General features: G+C 49.4%; 1 protein-coding gene across 1 annotated transcript in view; it reads left to right on the forward strand.

Annotated features, from left to right (window-relative positions):
• The first annotated feature begins 18,081 nt into the window (after window positions 1-18,081).
• Window positions 18,082-20,691, forward strand: part of LOC147116207 (lysosomal protective protein) — a 49,202-nt gene continuing 46,592 nt past the window's right edge. The window contains exon 1 of the mRNA XM_085990929.1: window positions 18,082-18,330. Coding sequence (XP_085847055.1) covers window positions 18,176-18,330 — 155 coding nt within the window. The 5' untranslated portion in view covers window positions 18,082-18,175. The remainder of the gene's footprint in view (window positions 18,331-20,691) is intronic.

Consider the following 20,691-nt stretch of genomic DNA (forward strand, 5'->3'; position numbering starts at 1 on the left):
GCATCGAGAAGAGGCACCCGCCCTCGTCGTTCTGCTGGGAGAAGACTCGAGTCTGCAGAGCAAGGAAGAAGGAAGGATTCAGACACGAAGCCTTCCATCAGCAACAGGCTGTTATTGTTCCTTCTGCCACGGCGGTGAGTGAGCCGATCAGCCAAGAGAAGCAAGTCGGCCACGTTGACTGTGAGTAGGGGGAAAATAAAAAGAAACGGAGGATAAGGGCGGTGAACTCGACCACGGTCGGGGGAAAGGAGCCAGACAGAAGTCGGGCCCAGAGGCGCTGAGACTGGGGCAGCGTAGGGCACGGAAGCCGCGGTACAAGCGGGAACGCAGCCGGTGTGAGAGACCGGGCAACAAGCGGGAACGCAGCCGCTGTGAGAGACCGGGCTACAAGCGGGCTGGGAGACGCAACAGCGTCGTGAGACAGCTAGACCGCGACCGGCGAAAAAGGCCGGGCAGCTACCGAGGCCACGAGGCGCTGCGACCGGGATCATAAGGCGCGGGAAGATATAAAAATAAATAAAACCGCGGAGAACTCAGCCGCAGCCGGGGGAGGAAAGGACCGGACTGCGAGAGGGCTGGGAGGTGTGATTGGAAGCTGCTGAGGGAGAGACAGAGCCCGAGTGAAGGGGGAATGGGACCGAGCGAGGGAGACCGAGCGAGATTCCGTCCAGCGGCTGGAACTGTTCGCCGCCAACGGGTTGTCCCCAGCGCCGGTTGCCGGCCGAGAAAAGGGAACAAGGAACGCACGGGACCGAGCGAGGGAGACCGAGCAAGATGCCGCCCAGCGGCTGGAACTGTTCGCCGCCAACGGGTTGTCCCCAGCGCCGGTTGCCGGCCGAGAAAAGGGAACAAGGAACGCACTGAAGCCGGTGCGCAGGCTGCGAACTCCGAAAGCCAGCGGTCGTCGCCCGAAGGAAAGCTTACCCCTCCCGCCAGGGGAAGAAACGCGGGAAGCCGCCAGTAGGCGGGGAAGAAGACAGAAGCGGGAAACCGCCATTTTGAAAGTGGACGGGGAAGAAGACAAGCGCGGGAAACCGCCATTTTTGGAAAAAAAAAAAAAAGTAACGAACAAATTCGTTGTGATTTCTCAAAAAGATAGTGAAGATGCCTAAGCATGGTAACATCAACAACTTTGATTCCGAGGTGGAAGATTGGGCCACGTACGTAGAACGCATCGAGATATATTGTGAGGCCAATAAAATAGCAGATGATGATAAAGCTCTCACCTTATTAAACGCAATGGGGGCGAAGACATACGGGCTATTGAAGCATCTTCTATCACCAGCTAAACCGGCGGATCAGACTTTCGCTGATATTGTTGCTGTCCTGAAGGATCATTTGAACCCCACACCGCTGATGTTGGCGGAACGATTCAAATTTAATGCGAGAACGCAACGGAAAGAGGAAAGCAACGCAGAATACTTGGTCGAACTGCGTAGACTAGCGAAATACTGCCAGTTTGGGGAAAATCTGACAGAGGCATTGAGAGACAAGTTCGTGCGCGGGTTGTCGAAGGAAGGAACACAAAAGCGACTGCTCGAAGAGAACGATCTTACACTTGACAAGGCTATCCTGATTGCAGCATCACACGAAGCAGCCGCGAGAGGCACTGCGGAAATGCAGCTGAAGGCAGCGGTACTCAGCGTGGATCAAATGACTTCGGGTACAACAAAATGTTATCGTTGTGGGAAGACAACACACGACCAGAACCAATGCTGGTTTAAAAACCAGGAATGTAGAAAATGTGGCAAGCTTGGTCACATAGCTAAAGTATGCCGGTCAGGAAAGAAGACCAACAACAGAAAAAAGTCACCGCAGGAAAAGTACAGCAAGGTACACAAGGTGGCTGAGAAGAGTTCAGATGAACAGAATTCAGATTCAGACCCGAACGGCCAGGAACTGGGTAGTCTGAGAATTTACAATGTGAGTAAGGAAGCTGACCTACAAACTATCTGGGTCACACTAAAAGTAGCCGGAGTCCAAGTGAAAATGGAATTGGACACAGGATCAGCCCTATCAGTCATAAATCGAAGGGATTACAACCGGCTATTCTCACATATACCCTTGAGAGATACCAAGATCGTATTGCAGACATACACGGGGCATAAAGTATACCCCATGGGAAAGATACAAGTCAAGGTGAGAGACAGGGGCAAAGAACACCAAGGAATGGATTTATATGGACTACCTGAGGGAGGTCCACCACTTCTGGGACGGGAGTGGATCAGGGAAATAAACATGGAATGGCACTACCTAAAAGCTATAACGAGTGAGAACTCGGTGAAGACAATCAGCTCAGACTCTGAAACGGATGACGACAAGACCAGCCCAGGTGCGAAAGACAAGTCTAAAATGGACTTGCTGACTAAGGTTGGAAAAATGAAGGAGTGCATAAATACTGATGCTTCAAAGGAGAACAAAGTTTCAGAACAGAATTCCACTGAACAACAACAACATAGTTTGGCAGAGAATTCTGAGTCTGTCCAGTTTACAGACATGCACAAGTCTGAGGAACACCGGGCTCGAACTCAACTCCATTTCAAATTACAACAGCAATTAGAACAATTGAGTTGCCGTCTCGAGCAAGAGATAAAAGCAATGAAAACGTTCTTTGACACAAAGTGGGAGAATCTGGAAAGACAACAGAAACAGCTGAGGGAGAAAAGGGAGCAGGAGCACACAAACCGTCTGCGCAAGGAGGCCAAACGAATCAAAGCTGATTCGGTTTCTGAAGGTGCGTGCTCTAATCTGGTGGAGCAAGATGTTCAGCAACTGAAGGCGCTTGTTAGCAGATTGCAGGCAGAAAAGGCTGAGTTGGTCGCCATGAATTCCGAGCTCCTACTGAAGTTGGGTGCAGCATCACCGGACGATTCATTTGTGGAAATTCGAATGGTGGAGGCTGCGGATGATGGCGAAGTAGAAACAGCAAAGGAGCCCCAGGGCAAGGTTATAAACAGCCCTGCAGCTACTGGGAAACGGATGAGGTCAGAAGAGTCAACGGTCAGCCAACTCCTTCATATGCTGAGGGACAAGACTCTGAAATGGGAACAATTTGGACATGAGTCTAAATCTTCAAAGGAGTGGGGTTTGGAGCTCCCAAAAGTTATTGGAATAGCTGAGGTTGCAACACAGACTGAGAAGATGGCAGCAGAGCAAACCTTGGATGCCAAAAGTACGCTGATTCACGTCAATGTTGGACAACAGAATGCTGAAACAGCTGCTCCAGTAGAGGGATTGAATAATACAATCAATCAATCTCCCAATGAAGTTGAAGTATTGAAATCACGAATGAGGTCAGTAGTAAAAGACTTGCAGGAAGCCCAGAAAAAGCTGGATGAAACTGAACGCATGAAGAAGTCTCTTCAGGAAAGATGTCTGGATTTGGAACAAAAGCTGGCTAACGGCCAGCTGGGTATGGAGGAAATAGAAGACCCTCTCGCTGGCCTAGCTCAGGATGACACCGAATATTACCATGACCTGTTGGACGACACCGAATATTACGATGACCTGCTCTGCCCAGCTTGTGATGAAAACTCCCAAAGTGCAGAAACCATGAAGAATCACCGAAAGTCTAAGGAACATCGGGAGATGGTGGCGCTACTACGGAAAAAGGAGGACGAGAAGGAGGAACGGTGCATGCAGCTGGCAGCTGACAGTGGAGCCCAGAGAGTCTCCAAGAAGCAGAAAAGGAAAAGACGAAGCAGAAGATGATGACCATCTGAACCATTATCACCTCTACCAGGTCACGCACGTGGTCTCTCCGTACGGAGCCAAATCAGTTTGGAAGTAGAAAAACTTCCCAAGCTACTCAAGCTTTTAAAAGTCAACAATGCTGGTTCAGAAGTGACGGAAGTTCAAGCTGTTAAGTCCGGTGAAGGACCATTGGATGAGTCACTCCAGCAACGTGAACCGACTACACCGAGACTGAATCTGTGAACTGTTTCCCGCAGAGACTGAATCTGTGAACTGTTTCCGCAGAGCCTACATCTGTGAACTGTTTTACATGAAGTTGGATATATGTTATGTTTAATGGGGAATAAGTATGTTGTAAGCTAAAAAGGGAGGATTGTAGTGTATGTAACCGTTCTACCTTTAAGAGAACTATTGTATGTAACCGTCCACCTTTAAGAGAACTATTTTAGGTGTTGCACTACTTTATCTTGGCTGCTGTATACTGTAATACCGGGAGTGACCACACCGGTATATAAGTGCTGTGTAAGGATTTATTGGGCAGATTCACCCTGACCTTCGAATAGTAAAGTCCTGCTTAAGTTACTCTTGTAGTCTGTGTATTAATTCACCATATAACCCACAGACTTTACAGTGGCGACGGGTTCGATCTTACCCTGCGGCAGCGACACACCCGAAGCAGTTAACGAGCATCGAGAAGAGGCACCCGCCCTCGTCGTTCTGCTGGGAGAAGACTCGAGTCTGCAGAGCAAGGAAGAAGGAAGGATTCAGACACGAAGCCTTCCATCAGCAACAGGCTGTTATTGTTCCTTCTGCCATGGCGGTGAGTGAGCCGATCAGCCAAGAGAAGCAAGTCGGCCACGTTGACTGTGAGTAGGGGGAAAATAAAAAGAAACGGAGGATAAGGGCGGTGAACTCGACCACGGTCGGGGGAAAGGAGCCAGACAGAAGTCGGGCCCAGAGGCGCTGAGACTGGGGCAGCGTAGGGCACGGAAGCCGCGGTACAAGCGGGAACGCAGCCGGTGTGAGAGACCGGGCTACAAGCGGGAACGCAGCCGGTGTGAGAGACCGGGCTACAAGCGGGCTGGGAGACGCAACAGCGTCGTGAGACAGCTAGACCGCGACCGGCAAAAAAGGCCGGGCAGCTACCGAGGCCACGAGGTGCTGCGACCGGGATCGTAAGGCGCGGGAAGATATAAAAATAAATAAAACCGCGGAGAACTCAGCCGCAGCCGGGGGAGGAAAGGACCGGACTGCGAGAGGGCTGGGAGGCGCGATTGGAAGCCGCTGAGGGAGAGACAGAGCCCGAGTGAAGGGGGAACGGGACCGAGCGAGGGAGACCGAGCGAGATTCCGTCCAGCGGCTGGAACTGTTCGCCGCCAACGGGTTGTCCCCAGCGCCGGTTGCCGGCCGAGAAAAGGGAACAAGGAACGCACGGGACCGAGCGAGGGAGACTGAGCGAGATTCCACCCAGCGGCTGGAACTGTTCGCCGCCAACGAGTTGTCCCCAGCGCCGGTTGCCGGCCGAGAAAAGGGAACAAGGAACGCACTGAAGCCGGTGCGCAGGCTGCGAACTCCGAAAGCCAGCGGTCGTCGCCCGAAGGAAAGCTTACCCCTCCCGCCAGGGGAAGAAACGCGGGAAGCCGCCAGTAGGCGGGGAAGAAGACAGAAGCGGGAAACCGCCATTTTGAAAGTGGACGGGGAAGAAGACAAGCGCGGGAAATCGCCATTTTTGGAAAAAAAAAGTAACGAACAAATTCGTTGTGGTTTCTCAAAAAGATAGTGAAGATGCCTAAGCATGGTAACATCAACAACTTTGATTCCGAGGTGGAAGATTGGGCCACGTACGTAGAACGCATCGAGATATATTGTGAGGCCAATAAAATAGCAGATGATGATAAAGCTCTCACCTTATTAAACGCAATGGGGGCGAAGACATACGGGCTATTGAAGCATCTTCTATCACCAGCTAAACCGGCGGATCAGACGTTCGCTGATATTGTTGCTGTCCTGGAGGATCATTTGAACCCCACACCGCTGATGTTGGCGGAACGATTCAAATTTTATGCGAGAACGCAACGGAAAGAGGAAAGCAACGCAGGATACTTGGTCGAACTGCGTAGACGAGCGAAATACTGCCAGTTTGGGGAAAATCTGACAGAGGCATTGAGAGACAAGTTCGTGCGCAGGTTGTCGAAGGAAGGAACACAAAAGCGACTGCTCGAAGAGAACGATCTTACACTTGACAAGGCTGTCCTGATTGCAGCATCACACGAAGCAGCCGCGAGAGGCACTGCGGAAATGCAGCTGAAGGCAGCGGTACTCAGCGTGGATCAAATGACTTCGGGTACAACAAAATGTTATCGTTGTGGGAAGACAACACACGACCAGAACCAATGCTGGTTTAAAAACCAGGAATGTAGAAAATGTGGCAAGCTTGGTCACATAGCTAAAGTATGCCGGTCAGGAAAGAAGACCAACAACAGAAAAAAGTCACCGCAGGAAAAGTACAGCAAGGTACACAAGGTGGCTGAGAAGAGTTCAGATGAACAGAATTCAGATTCAGACCCGAACGGCCAGGAACTGGGTAGTCTGAGAATTTACAATGTGAGTAAGGAAGCTGACCTACAAACTATCTGGGTCACACTAAAAGTAGCCGGAGTCCAAGTGAAAATGGAATTGGACACAGGATCAGCCCTATCAGTCATAAATCGAAGGGATTACAACCGGCTATTCTCACATATACCCTTGAGAGATACCAAGATCGTATTGCAGACATACACGGGGCATAAAGTATACCCCATGGGAAAGATACAAGTCAAGGTGAGAGACAGGGGCAAAGAACACCAAGGAATGGATTTATATGTACTGCATGAGGGAGGTCCACCACTTCTGGGACGGGAGTGGATCAGGGAAATAAATATGGAATGGCACTACCTAAAAGCTATAACGAGTGAGAACTCGGTGAAGACAATCAGCTCAGACTCTGAAACGGATGACGACAAGACCAGCCCAGGTGCGAAAGACAAGTCTAAAATGGACTTGCTGACTAAGGTTGGAAAAATGAAGGAGTGCATAAATACTGATGCTTCAAAGGAGAACAAAGTTTCAGAACAGAATTCCACTGAACAACAACAACATAGTTTGGCAGAGAATTCTGAGTCTGTCCAGTTTACAGACATGCACAAGTCTGAGGAACACCGGGCTCGAACTCAACTCCATTTCAAATTACAACAGCAATTAGAACAATTGAGTTGCCGTCTCGAGCAAGAGATAAAAGCAATGAAAACGTTCTTTGACACAAAGTGGGAGAATCTGGAAAGACAACAGAAACAGCTGAGGGAGAAAAGGGAGCAGGAGCACACAAACCGTCTGCGCAAGGAGGCCAAACGAATCAAAGCTGATTCGGTTTCTGAAGGTGCGTGCTCTAATCTGGTGGAGCAAGATGTTCAGCAACTGAAGGCGCTTGTTAGCAGATTGCAGGCAGAAAAGGCTGAGTTGGTCGCCATGAATTCCGAGCTCCTACTGAAGTTGGGTGCAGCATCACCGGACGATTCATTTGTGGAAATTCGAATGGTGGAGGCTGCGGATGATGGCGAAGTAGAAACAGCAAAGGAGCCCCAGGGCAAGGTTATAAACAGCCCTGCAGCTACTGGGAAACGGATGAGGTCAGAAGAGTCAACGGTCAGCCAACTCCTTCATATGCTGAGGGACAAGACTCTGAAATGGGAACAATTTGGACATGAGTCTAAATCTTCAAAGGAGTGGGGTTTGGAGCTCCCAAAAGTTATTGGAATAGCTGAGGTTGCAACACAGACTGAGAAGATGGCAGCAGAGCAAACCTTGGATGCCAAAAGTACGCTGATTCACGTCAATGTTGGACAACAGAATGCTGAAACAGCTGCTCCAGTAGAGGGATTGAATAATACAATCAATCAATCTCCCAATGAAGTTGAAGTATTGAAATCACGAATGAGGTCAGTAGTAAAAGACTTGCAGGAAGCCCAGAAAAAGCTGGATGAAACTGAACGCATGAAGAAGTCTCTTCAGGAAAGATGTCTGGATTTGGAACAAAAGCTGGCTAACGGCCAGCTGGGTATGGAGGAAATAGAAGACCCTCTCGCTGGCCTAGCTCAGGATGACACCGAATATTACCATGACCTGTTGGACGACACCGAATATTACGATGACCTGCTCTGCCCAGCTTGTGATGAAAACTCCCAAAGTGCAGAAACCATGAAGAATCACCGAAAGTCTAAGGAACATCGGGAGATGGTGGCGCTACTACGGAAAAAGGAGGACGAGAAGGAGGAACGGTGCATGCAGCTGGCAGCTGACAGTGGAGCCCAGAGAGTCTCCAAGAAGCAGAAAAGGAAAAGACGAAGCAGAAGATGATGACCATCTGAACCATTATCACCTCTACCAGGTCACGCACGTGGTCTCTCCGTACGGAGCCAAATCAGTTTGGAAGTAGAAAAACTTCTCAAGGTACTCAAGCTTTTAAAAGTCAACAATGCTGGTTCAGAAGTGACGGAAGTTCAAGCTGTTAAGTCCGGTGAAGGACCATTGGATGAGTCACTCCAGCAACGTGAACCGACTACACCGAGACTGAATCTGTGAACTGTTTTCCGCAGAGACTGATTCTGTGAACTGTTTCCCGCAGAGACTGAATCTGTGAACTGTTTCCGCAGAGACTACATCTGTGAACTGTTTTACATGAAGTTGGATATATGTTATGTTTAATGGGGAATAAGTATGTTGTAAGCTAAAAAGGGAGGATTGTAGTGTATGTAACCGTTCTACCTTTAAGAGAACTATTGTATGTAACCGTCCACCTTTAAGAGAACTATTTTAGGTGTTGCACTACTTTATCTTGGCTGCTGTATACTGTAATACCGGGAGTGACCACACCGGTATATAAGTGCTGTGTAAGGATTTATTGGGCAGATTCACCCTGACCTTCGAATAGTAAAGTCCTGCTTAAGTTACTCTTGTAGTCTGTGTATTAATTCACCATATAACCCACAGACTTTACAGTGGCGACGGGTTCGATCTTACCCTGCGGCAGCGACACACCCGAAGCAGTTAACGAGCATCGAGAAGAGGCACCCGCCCTCGTCGTTCTGCTGGGAGAAGACTCGAGTCTGCAGAGCAAGGAAGAAGGAAGGATTCAGACACGAAGCCTTCCATCAGCAACAGGCTGTTATTGTTCCTTCTGCCATGGCGGTGAGTGAGCCGATCAGCCAAGAGAAGCAAGTCGGCCACGTTGACTGTGAGTAGGGGGAAAATAAAAAGAAACGGAGGATAAGGGCGGTGAACTCGACCACGGTCGGGGGAAAGGAGCCAGACAGAAGTCGGGCCCAGAGGCGCTGAGACTGGGGCAGCGTAGGGCACGGAAGCCGCGGTACAAGCGGGAACGCAGCCGGTGTGAGAGACCGGGCTACAAGCGGGAACGCAGCCGGTGTGAGAGACCGGGCTACAAGCGGGCTGGGAGACGCAACAGCGTCGTGAGACAGCTAGGCCGCGACCGGCAAAAAAGGCCGGGCAGCTACCGAGGCCACGAGGCGCTGCGACCGGGATCGTAAGGCGCGGGAAGATATAAAAATAAATAAAACCGCGGAGAACTCAGCCGCAGCCGGGGGAGGAAAGGACCGGACTGCGAGAGGGCTGGGAGGCGCGATTGGAAGCCGCTGAGGGAGAGACAGAGGCCGAGTGAAGGGGGAACGGGACCGAGCGAGGGAGACCGAGCGAGATTCCGTCCAGCGGCTGGAACTGTTCGCCGCCAACGGGTTGTCCCCAGCGCCGGTTGCCGGCCGAGAAAAGGGAACAAGGAACGCACGGGACCGAGCGAGGGAGACTGAGCGAGATTCCACCCAGCGGCTGGAACTGTTCGCCGCCAACGAGTTGTCCCCAGCGCCGGTTGCCGGCCGAGAAAAGGGAACAAGGAACGCACTGAAGCCGGTGCGCAGGCTGCGAACTCCGAAAGCCAGCGGTCGTCGCCCGAAGGAAAGCTTACCCCTCCCGCCAGGGGAAGAAACGCGGGAAGCCGCCAGTAGGCGGGGAAGAAGACAGAAGCGGGAAACCGCCATTTTGAAAGTGGACGGGGAAGAAGACAAGCGCGGGAAACCGCCATTTTTGGAAAAAAAAAGTAACGAACAAATTCGTTGTGGTTTCTCAAAAAGATAGTGAAGATGCCTAAGCATGGTAACATCAACAACTTTGATTCCGAGGTGGAAGATTGGGCCACGTACGTAGAACGCATCGAGATATATTGTGAGGCCAATAAAATAGCAGATGATGATAAAGCTCTCACCTTATTAAACGCAATGGGGGCGAAGACATACGGGCTATTGAAGCATCTTCTATCACCAGCTAAACCGACGGATCAGACTTTCGCTGATATTGTTGCTGTCCTGGAGGATCATTTGAACCCCACACCGCTGATGTTGGCGGAACGATTCAAATTTTATGCGAGAACGCAACGGAAAGAGGAAAGCAACGCAGGATACTTGGTCGAACTGCGTAGACGAGCGAAATACTGCCAGTTTGGGGAAAATCTGACAGAGGCATTGAGAGACAAGTTCGTGTGCAGGTTGTCGAAGGAAGGAACACAAAAGCGACTGCTCGAAGAGAACGATCTTACACTTGACAAGGCTGTCCTGATTGCAGCATCACATGAAGCAGCCGCGAGAGGCACTGCGGAAATGCAGCTGAAGGCAGCGGTACTCAGCGTGGATCAAATGACTTCGGGTACAACAAAATGTTATCGTTGTGGGAAGACAACACACGACCAGAACCAATGCTGGTTTAAAAACCAGGAATGTAGAAAATGTGGCAAGCTTGGTCACATAGCTAAAGTATGCCGGTCAGGAAAGAAGACCAACAACAGAAAAAAGTCACCGCAGGAAAAGTACAGCAAGGTACACAAGGTGGCTGAGAAGAGTTCAGATGAACAGAATTCAGATTCAGACCCGAACGGCCAGGAACTGGGTAGTCTGAGAATTTACAATGTGAGTAAGGAAGCTGACCTACAAACTATCTGGGTCACACTAAAAGTAGCCGGAGTCCAAGTGAAAATGGAATTGGACACAGGATCAGCCCTATCAGTCATAAATCGAAGGGATTACAACCGGCTATTCTCACATATACCCTTGAGAGATACCAAGATCGTATTGCAGACATACACGGGGCATAAAGTATACCCCATGGGAAAGATACAAGTCAAGGTGAGAGACAGGGGCAAAGAACACCAAGGAATGGATTTATATGTACTGCATGAGGGAGGTCCACCACTTCTGGGACGGGAGTGCATCAGGGAAATAAACATGGAATGGCACTACCTAAAAGCTATAACGAGTGAGAACTCGGTGAAGACAATCAGCTCAGACTCTGAAACGGATGACGACAAGACCAGCCCAGGTTCGAAAGACAAGTCTAAAATGGACTTGCTGACTAAGGTTGGAAAAATGAAGGAGTGCATAAATACTGATGCTTCAAAGGAGTACAAAGTTTCAGAACAGAATTCCACTGAACAACAACAACATAGTTTGGCAGAGAATTCTGAGTCTGTCCAGTTTACAGACATGCACAAGTCTGAGGAACACCGGGCTCGAACTCAACTCCATTTCAAATTACAACAGCAATTAGAACAATTGAGTTGCCGTCTCGAGCAAGAGATAAAAGCAATGAAAACGTTCTTTGACACAGAGTGGGAGAATCTGGAAAGACAACAGAAACAGCTGAGGGAGAAAAGGGAGCAGGAGCACACAAACTGTCTGCGCAAGGAGGCCAAATGCATCAAAGCTGATTCGGTTTCTGAAGGTGCATGCTCTAATCTGGTGGAGCAAGATGTTCAGCAACTGAAGGCGCTTGTTAGCAGATTGCAGGCAGAAAAGGCTGAGTTGGTCGCCATGAATTCCGAGCTCCTACTGAAGTTGGGTGCAGCATCACCGGACGATTCATTTGTGGAAATTCGAATGGTGGAGGCTGTGGATGATGGCGAAGTAGAAACAGCAAAGGAGCCCCAGGGCAAGGTTATAAACAGCCCTGCAGCTACTGGGAAACGGATGAGGTCAGAAGAGTCAACGGTCAGCCAACTCCTTCATATGCTGAGGGACAAGACTCTGAAATGGGAACAATTTGGACATGAGTCTAAATCTTCAAAGGAGAGGGGATTGGAGCTCCCAAAAGTTATTGGAATAGCTGAGGTTGCAACACAGACTGAGAAGATGGCAGCAGAGCAAACCTTGGATGCCAAAAGTACGCTGATTCATGTCAATGTTGTACAACAGAATGCTGAAACAGCTGCTCCAGTAGAGGGATTGAATAATACAATCAATCAATCTCCCAATGAAGTTGAAGTATTGAAATCACGAATGAGGTCAGTAGTAAAAGACTTGCAGGAAGCCCAGAAAAAGCTGGATGAAACTGAACGCATGAAGAAGTCTCTTCAGGAAAGATGCCTGGATTTGGAACAAAAGCTGGCTAATGGCCAGCTGGGTATGGAGGAAATAGAAGACCCTCTCGCTGGCCTAGCTCAGGACGACACCGAATATTACCATGACCTGTTGGACGACACCGAATATTACGATGACCTGCTCTGCCCAGCTTGTGATGAAAACTCCCAAAGTGCAGAAACCATGAAGAATCACCTAAAGTCTAAGGAACATCGGGAGATGGTGGCGCTACTACGGAAAAAGGAGGACGAGAAGGAGGAACGGTGCATGCAGCTGGCAGCTGACAGTGGAGCCCAGAGAGTCTCCAAGAAGCAGAAAAGGAAAAGACGAAGCAGAAGATGATGACCATCTGAACCATTATCACCTCTACCAGGTCACGCACGTGGTCTCTCCGTACGGAGCCAAATCAGTTTGGAAGTAGAAAAACTTCCCAAGGTACTCAAGCTTTTAAAAGTCAACAATGCTGGTTCAGAAGTGACGGAAGTTCAAGCTGTTAAGTCCGGTGAAGGACCATTGGATGAGTCACTCCAGCAACATGAACCGACTACACCGAGACTGAATCTGTGAACTGTTTTCCGCAGAGACTGATTCTGTGAACTGTTTCCCGCAGAGACTGAATCTGTGAACTGTTTCCGCAGAGACTACATCTGTGAACTGTTTTACATGAAGTTGGATATATGTTATGTTTAATGGGGAATAAGTATGTTGTAAGCTAAAAAGGGAGGATTGTAGTGTATGTAACCGTTCTACCTTTAAGAGAACTATTGTATGTAACCGTCCACCTTTAAGAGAACTATTTTAGGTGTTGCACTACTTTATCTTGGCTGCTGTATACTGTAATACCGGGAGTGACCACACCGGTATATAAGTGCTGTGTAAGGATTTATTGGGCAGATTCGCCCTGACCTTCGAATAGTAAAGTCCTGTTTAAGTTACTCTTGTAGTCTGTGTATTAATTCACCATATAACCCACAGACTTTACAGTGGCGACGGGTTCGATCTTACCCTGCGGCAGCGACACACCCGAAGCAGTTAACGAGCGTCGAGAAGAGGCATCCGCCCTCGTCGTTCTGCTGGGAGAAGACTCGAGTCTGCAGAGCAAGGAAGAAGGAAGGATTCAGACACGAAGCCTTCCATCAGCAACAGGCTGTTATTGTTCCTTCTGCCACGGCGGTGAGTGAGCCGATCAGCCAAGAGAAGCAAGTCGGCCACGTTGACTGTGAGTAGGGGGAAAATAAAAAGAAACGGAGGATAAGGGCGGTGAACTCGACCACGGTCGGGGGAAAGGAGCCAGACAGAAGTCGGGCCCAGAGGCGCTGGGACTGGGGCAGCGTAGGGCACGGAAGCCGCGGTACAAGCGGGAACGCAGCCGGTGTGAGAGACCGGGCTACAAGCGGGAACGCAGCCGGTGTGAGAGACCGGGCTACAAGCGGGCTGGGAGACGCAACAGCGTCGTGAGACAGCTAGACCGCGACCGGCGAAAAAGGCCGGGCAGCTACCGAGGCCACGAGGCGCTGCGACCGGGATCGTAAGGCGCGGGAAGATATAAAAATAAATAAAACCGCGGAGAACTCAGCCGCAGCCGGGGGAGGAAAGGACCGGACTGCGAGAGGGCTGGGAGGCGCGATTGGAAGCCGCTGAGGGAGAGACAGAGCCCGAGTGAAGGGGGAACGGGACCGAGCGAGGGAGACCGAGCGAGATTCCGTCCAGCGGCTGGAACTGTTCGCCGCCAACGGGTTGTCCCCAGCGCCGGTTGCCGGCCGAGAAAAGCGAACAAGGAACGCACTGAAGCCGGTGCGCAGGCTGCGAACTCCGAAAGCCAGCGGTCGTCGCCCGAAGGAAAGCTTACCCCTCCCGCCAGGGGAAGAAACGCGGGAAGCCGCCAGTAGGCGGGGAAGAAGACAGAAGCGGGAAACCGCCATTTTGAAAGTGGACGGGGAAGAAGACAAGCGCGGGAAACCGCCATTTTTGGAAAAACAAAAGTAACGAACAAATTCGTTGTGGTTTCTCAAAAAGATAGTGAAGATGCCTAAGCATGGTAACATCAACAACTTTGATTCCGAGGTGGAAGATTGGGCCACGTACGTAGAACGCATCGAGATATATTGAGGTCAATAAAATAGCAGATGATGATAAAGCTCTCACCTTATTAAACGCAATGGGGGCGAAGACATACGGGCTATTGAAGCATCTTCTATCACCAGCTAAACCGGCGGATCAGACTTTCGCTGATATTGTTGCTGTCCTGAAGGATCATTTGAACCCCACACCGCTGATGTTGGCGGAACGATTCAAATTTTATGCGAGAACGCAACGGAAAGAGGAAAGCAACGCAGAATACTTGGTCGAACTGCGTAGACTAGCGAAATACTGCCAGTTTGGGGAAAATCTGACAGAGGCATTGAGAGACAAGTTCGTGTGCGGGTTGTCGAAGGAAGGAACACAAAAGCGACTGCTCGAAGAGAATGATCTTACACTTGACAAGGCTGTCCTGATTGCAGCATCACACGAAGCAGCCGCGAGAGGCACTGCGGAAATGCAGCTGAAGGCAGCGGTACTCAGCGTGGATCAAATGACTTCGGGCACAACAAAATGTTATCGTTGTGGGAAGACAACACACGACCAGAACCAATGCTGGTTTAAAAACCAGGAATGTAGAAAATGTGGCAAGCTTGGTCACATAGCTAAAGTATGCCGGTCAGGAAAGAAGACCAACAACAGAAAAAAGTCACCGCAGGATAAGTACAGCAAGGTACACAAGGTGGCTGAGAAGAGTTCAGATGAACAGAATTCAGATTCAGACCCGAATGGCCAGGAACTGGGTAGTCTGAGAATTTACAATGTGAGTAAGGAAGCTGACCTACAAACTATCTGGGTCACACTAAAAGTAGCCGGAGTCCAAGTGAAAATGGAATTGGACACAGGATCAGCCCTATCAGTCATAAATCGAAGGGATTACAACCGGCTATTCTCACATATACCCTTGAGAGATACCAAGATCGTATTGCAGACATACACGGGGCATAAAGTATACCCCATGGGAAAGATACAAGTCAAGGTGAGAGACAGGGGCAAAGAATACCAAGGAATGGATTTATATGTACTACCTGAGGGAGGTCCACCACTTCTGGGATGGGAGTGGATCAGGGAAATAAACATGGAATGGCACTACCTAAAAGCTATAACGAGTGAGAACTCGGTGAAGACAATCAGCTCAGACTCTGAAACGGATGACGACAAGACCAGCCCAGGTGCGAAAGACAAGTCTAAAATGGACTTGCTGACTAAGGTTGGAAAAATGAAGGAGTGCATAAATACTGATGCTTCAAAGGAGAACAAAGTTTCAGAACAGAATTCCACTGAACAACAACAACATAGTTTGGCAGAGAATTCTGAGTCTGTCCAGTTTACAGACATGCACAAGTCTGAGGAACACCGGGCTCGAACTCAACTCCATTTCAAATTACAACAGCAATTAGAACAATTGAGTTGCCGTCTCGAGCAAGAGATAAAAGCAATGAAAACGTTCTTTGACACAGAGTGGGAGAATCTGGAAAGACAACAGAAACAGCTGAGGGAGAAAAGGGAGCAGGAGCACACAAACTGTCTGCGCAAGGAGGCCAAATGCATCAAAGCTGATTCGGTTTCTGAAGGTGCGTGCTCTAATCTGGTGGAGCAAGATGTTCAGCAACTGAAGGCGCTTGTTAGCAGATTGCAGGCAGAAAAGGCTGAGTTGGTCGCCATGAATTCCGAGCTCCTACTGAAGTTGGGTGCAGCATCACCGGACGATTCATTTGTGGAAATTCGAATGGTGGAGGCTGTGGATGATGGCGAAGTAGAAACAGCAAAGGAGCCCCAGGGCAAGGTTATAAACAGCCCTGCAGCTACTGGGAAACGGATGAGGTCAGAAGAGTCAACGGTCAGCCAACTCCTTCATATGCTGAGGGACAAGACTCTGAAATGGGAACAATTTGGACATGAGTCTAAATCTTCAAAGGAGAGGGGATTGGAGCTCCCAAAAGTTATTGGAATAGCTGAGGTTGCAACACAGACTGAGAAGATGGCAGCAGAGCAAACCTTGGATGCCAAAAGTACGCTGATTCACGTCAATGTTGAACAACAGAATGCTGAAACAGCTGCTCCAGTAGAGGGATTGAATAATACAATCAATCAATCTCCCAATGAAGTTGAAGTATTGAAATCACGAATGAGGTCAGTAGTAAAAGACTTGCAGGAAGCCCAGAAAAAGCTGGATGAAACTGAACTCATGAAGAAGTCTCTTCAGGAAAGATGCCTGGATTTGGAACAAAAGCTGGCTAACGGCCAGCTGGGTATGGAGGAAATAGAAGACCCTCTCGCTGGCCTAGCTCAGGACGACACCGAATATTACCATGACCTGTTGGACGACACCGAATATTATGATGACCTGCTCTGCCCAGCTTGTGATGAAAACTCCCAAAGTGCAGAAACCATGAAGAATCACCTAAAGTCTAAGGAACATCGGGAGATGGTGGCGCTACTACGGAAAAAGGAGGACGAGAAGGAGGAACGGTGCATGCAGCTGGCAGCTGACAGTGGAGCCCAGAGAGTCTCCAAGAAGCAGAAAAGGAAAAGACGAAGCAGAAGATGATGACCATCTGAACCATTATCACCTCTACCAGGTCACGCACGTGGTCTCTCCGTACGGAGCCAAATCAGTTTGGAAGTAGAAAAACTTCCGAAGGTACTCAAGCTTTTAAAAGTCAACAATGCTGGTTCAGAAGTGACGGAAGTTCAAGCTGTTAAGTCCAGTGAAGGACCATTGGATGAGTCACTCCAGCAACATGAACCGACTACACCGAGACTGAATCTGTGAACTGTTTTCCGCAGAGACTGATTCTGTGAACTGTTTCCCGCAGAGACTGAATCTGTGAACTGTTTCCGCAGAGACTACATCTGTGAACTGTTTTACATGAAGTTGGATATATGTTATGTTTAATGGGGAATAAGTATGTTGTAAGCTAAAAAGGGAGGATTGTAGTGTATGTAACCGTTCTACCTTTAAGAGAACTATTGTATGTAACCGTCCACCTTTAAGAGAACTATTTTAGGTGTTGCACTACTTTATCTTGGCTGCTGTATACTGTAATACCGGGAGTGACCACACCGGTATATAAGTGCTGTGTAAGGATTTATTGGGCAGATTCGCCCTGACCTTCGAATAGTAAAGTCCTGTTTAAGTTACTCTTGTAGTCTGTGTATTAATTCACCATATAACCCACAGACTTTACATCTATCTCTCTCTCGTCCAGGCTCTGTGTCTCCCTCTCTCTCTCTCCAGCCCAGGCTAGGTCTCTCTCTCTCACTTTGTGGCAGGGTTACAGGAGCCTCCATGTGTTCCATTCCCATTCCCATTCCCACTCGGACCTCACCGTCCTTGGCCTCTTGTACTGTTCCACGGAAGCTCAACGTAAACTCGAGGAACAGCACCTCATCTTCCGATTAGGCACTCTGCAGCCTTCCGGTCTCAATATCGAGTTCAACAATTTCAGATCATAACCTCGGCCCCTATTTCATTTTCACTTATATTTTTCCACTCCTTTCCTTTCCCCCCCCCCTTTCCTTTTGTTTCTCTCTCACACCTGGCAGCTATCTTTTGCCCTGCCAGTACACTTTACACCTAATCACAGCCTATTACCATCTCGTCTAGCTTCTAATCTCTTTTACTTCTTTTGGTTCTTTTATTCTTTTGTCCGATCGCAGCCCTGCCTTCGATCTAGTTCCTTTTCTCTCCAGTTTTGAAGAAGGGTCAAACCCGAAACGTCAACTCAAATTTCTCTCCACGGATGTTGCCTGACTTGCTGAGTTTTTCCAGCATTTTCTGTTGTTATTTCCATGTGTTGGTGTTTGCGAGAATCTCTCAGTTACTGCCGGTCATGTGATCTTCCTATTTGGAGCCCGGTCATATTAGGAGCCGCCAGCCCCGGCCGCCCCCATTCCTCGGCGATCCTGCGAGCACTCGTCACTGTCTGTCCGGCTGCTCGGGAGCGATGGCGTGGCTCTTACTGTTGCTTTGTGTGAGCGGCGCTCTGGGATATTTCTCCCCGGATGAAGTGCTGTCCTTGCCGGGTCTGAGCACCAGTCTCAACTTCAGGCAGTGGTCCGGCTACCTGCAGGCGGCTCCTGGCAAACATCTGCACTACTGGTAAGTGAATGAGTTGATGCTGAGCTCCACGGGAGCGGAGAGAGGCGGCACAGCCTGCCCAGGCATTGGGGACAAGGCTGAACTGGTGCCTGACTGTACCCGCTCTCCTGAGCTCTCGGTGCGTGCAATACCACCAGCAAGATCGCAGCTTGGATCCCTGCTCTGGCGAGCTGGGCATTGCGACTGGCCTCAGAGCCAAGCCCTGGGCCGGGGTGGGGGCAGATTGAGGGGAACCGACCAGCCTTTGCTGCTACTAGTCACTTTCCATTTAACCCCTGCTGGATCGTGTGATTGTGTGTGATGCCCTCCATTGTCGAATATCCCCTTGCCATCCATGTTTGGGATCACGCAAGAAGAATGGGCGAGGTAACAGAATGTGACTGGTGTTTGTGGAATCTGCACCCAACCAGAGTCAGAGGGGAGGAAGAGGAAATAAGCCTTTCAAAGCCAGGACTCTCCGACTGTACCCATGTCTCTTTCTCCCCCCCCCCCCCCCCCCCCCGCGCAGTAAGAGCCGGTATTTGCATTGGATGGGTTGTGTGTGATCGAGAGGTCACAGAATCCTGCACTAATCCTGAATGAGGAAGATTAGTTGGATGATTGAGGGGGTTTTAGCACAAGAGATGTTGCTGCAATGTTCAGTATGAACTGTGGTTAAAATAATTACTTAGTTTAAGGACTGTTTGCAAATTTAATTTAGAACAGTTTGAAGTGATACATTTCGGTAGAAAGAATGAGGAGAGGCAATATAAACTGAAGGGTACAATTCTAAAGGGGATGCATGAACAGAGAGACCTGGGGGTATATGTGCACAAATCGTTGAAGGTGGCAGGGTAGGTTGAGAAAGCAGTTAAAAAAAGCTTAAGGGATCCTGGGCTGCATAAATAGAGGCATAGAGTACAAAAAGCATGGAAATTATGATGGACCTGTATAAAATACTGGTTTGGCCTTAACTGGAGTATTGTGTCCAATTCTGGGCACCGCACTTTAGGAAGGATGTAAAGGCCTTAGAGAGGGTGCAGAAAAGATTTACGAGAATTAACCCAGGGATGAGGGACTTCAGTTACGTGAATAGACTGGAGAAGCTGGGGTTGTTCTCCTTAGAGCAGAGAAGATTGAGAGAAGATTTGATAGAGGTGTTCAAAATCATGAGGGGTCTGGTCAGAGTAGAGAGAGAGAAACTGTTCCCGTTGGCAGAAGGGTCGAGAACCAGAGGACACAGATTTAAGGTGATTGGCAGAAGAACCAAAGGCGACATGAGGAAAAACTTTTTTATGCAGCGAGTGGTTAGGATCTGGAATGCACTGTCTGAAAGGATGGTGGAGGCAGACTCAATCATGGCTTTGAAAAGGGAGTTGGATAAGTACCTGAAGGAAAAATATTTGCAGGGCTACGGGGAAAGGGCAGGGGAGTGGGACTAGCTGAAGTGCTCTTGCAGAGAGCTGGCACGAGCTCGACGGGCCGAATGGCGATCTTTCCTGCTGTAACCATTCTATGAATCTATGAAATGGCATTTTAAAAGGGGCAACCCTTCTTCACGGAGACACTTGGCAAATGTTTTTTTTTTGGTCTGGGTGGTTTTCAATGGCAGTTGTGTCATGTGCAAGTTGTGGGTTTGCCAAAGATTTCTTTGACCCTGTTTAAGCTGATGCCACTTTAAGGGAGCACAAGCCTCTTTGACAGGCTTTCGGTGTCGGGGCGAATCACTCGGGGGAGGGAGGTTATTGTTGGGGAAACTCTACCTCATGCACAACATGGATTTACCGCTCAAATTCCCTCCCACACTTTCTCCACTGCCAGTTGCACCTTATGGCAATATCCCATTCTCTGATCGCTCAGAGGCCATCTGGGTCATGCAGATTGTCCCAGGAGATTTCTCTTGCCCCAGCCTACCAATATTTTGGGATTGCAGGCCCCCTTGTTTCCCCCAGGAGTCGCTGGGTTCCTGAATCTCTACACGGGGTAATCTGGAACCAGTGCGCTTGTTCTTTCCCGACTGGCCCAGCCCTGCAGAAGAGAGCTGGGCTGCTTCCTGGCTGGGGCAGGGCCCTCTAATAGGCGGGTGAAAGAGCAGGTGATGTAAGCATGGCCAGTGTGATCTCCTGGACTCGTTTCCATCGCCTGAGAGGAATTTTCCAAATCCCCCTCTCCAGTAACATGGGAACAGGAGGAGGCCATTCAGCCCCTCGCGTCTGTTCCACCATTCAATTAGATCATGGTTAATCTGTATCTTAACTCCAGCTACTCACCTTGGTTCCGTAACCCTCAATGTCCTTACCTAACAAAAACCTATCAATCTCAGTTTTGAAATGCTGAATTGACCCACAGCCGTAACAGCTTTTTGGGGGAGAAAGTTCTAGA

Source organism: Somniosus microcephalus, chromosome 6 (genome assembly GCF_052327205.1).
Source record: "Somniosus microcephalus isolate GS21.2 chromosome 6, FLI_Smic_1.0, whole genome shotgun sequence".
Lineage (NCBI taxonomy): Eukaryota > Metazoa > Chordata > Chondrichthyes > Squaliformes > Somniosidae > Somniosus > Somniosus microcephalus.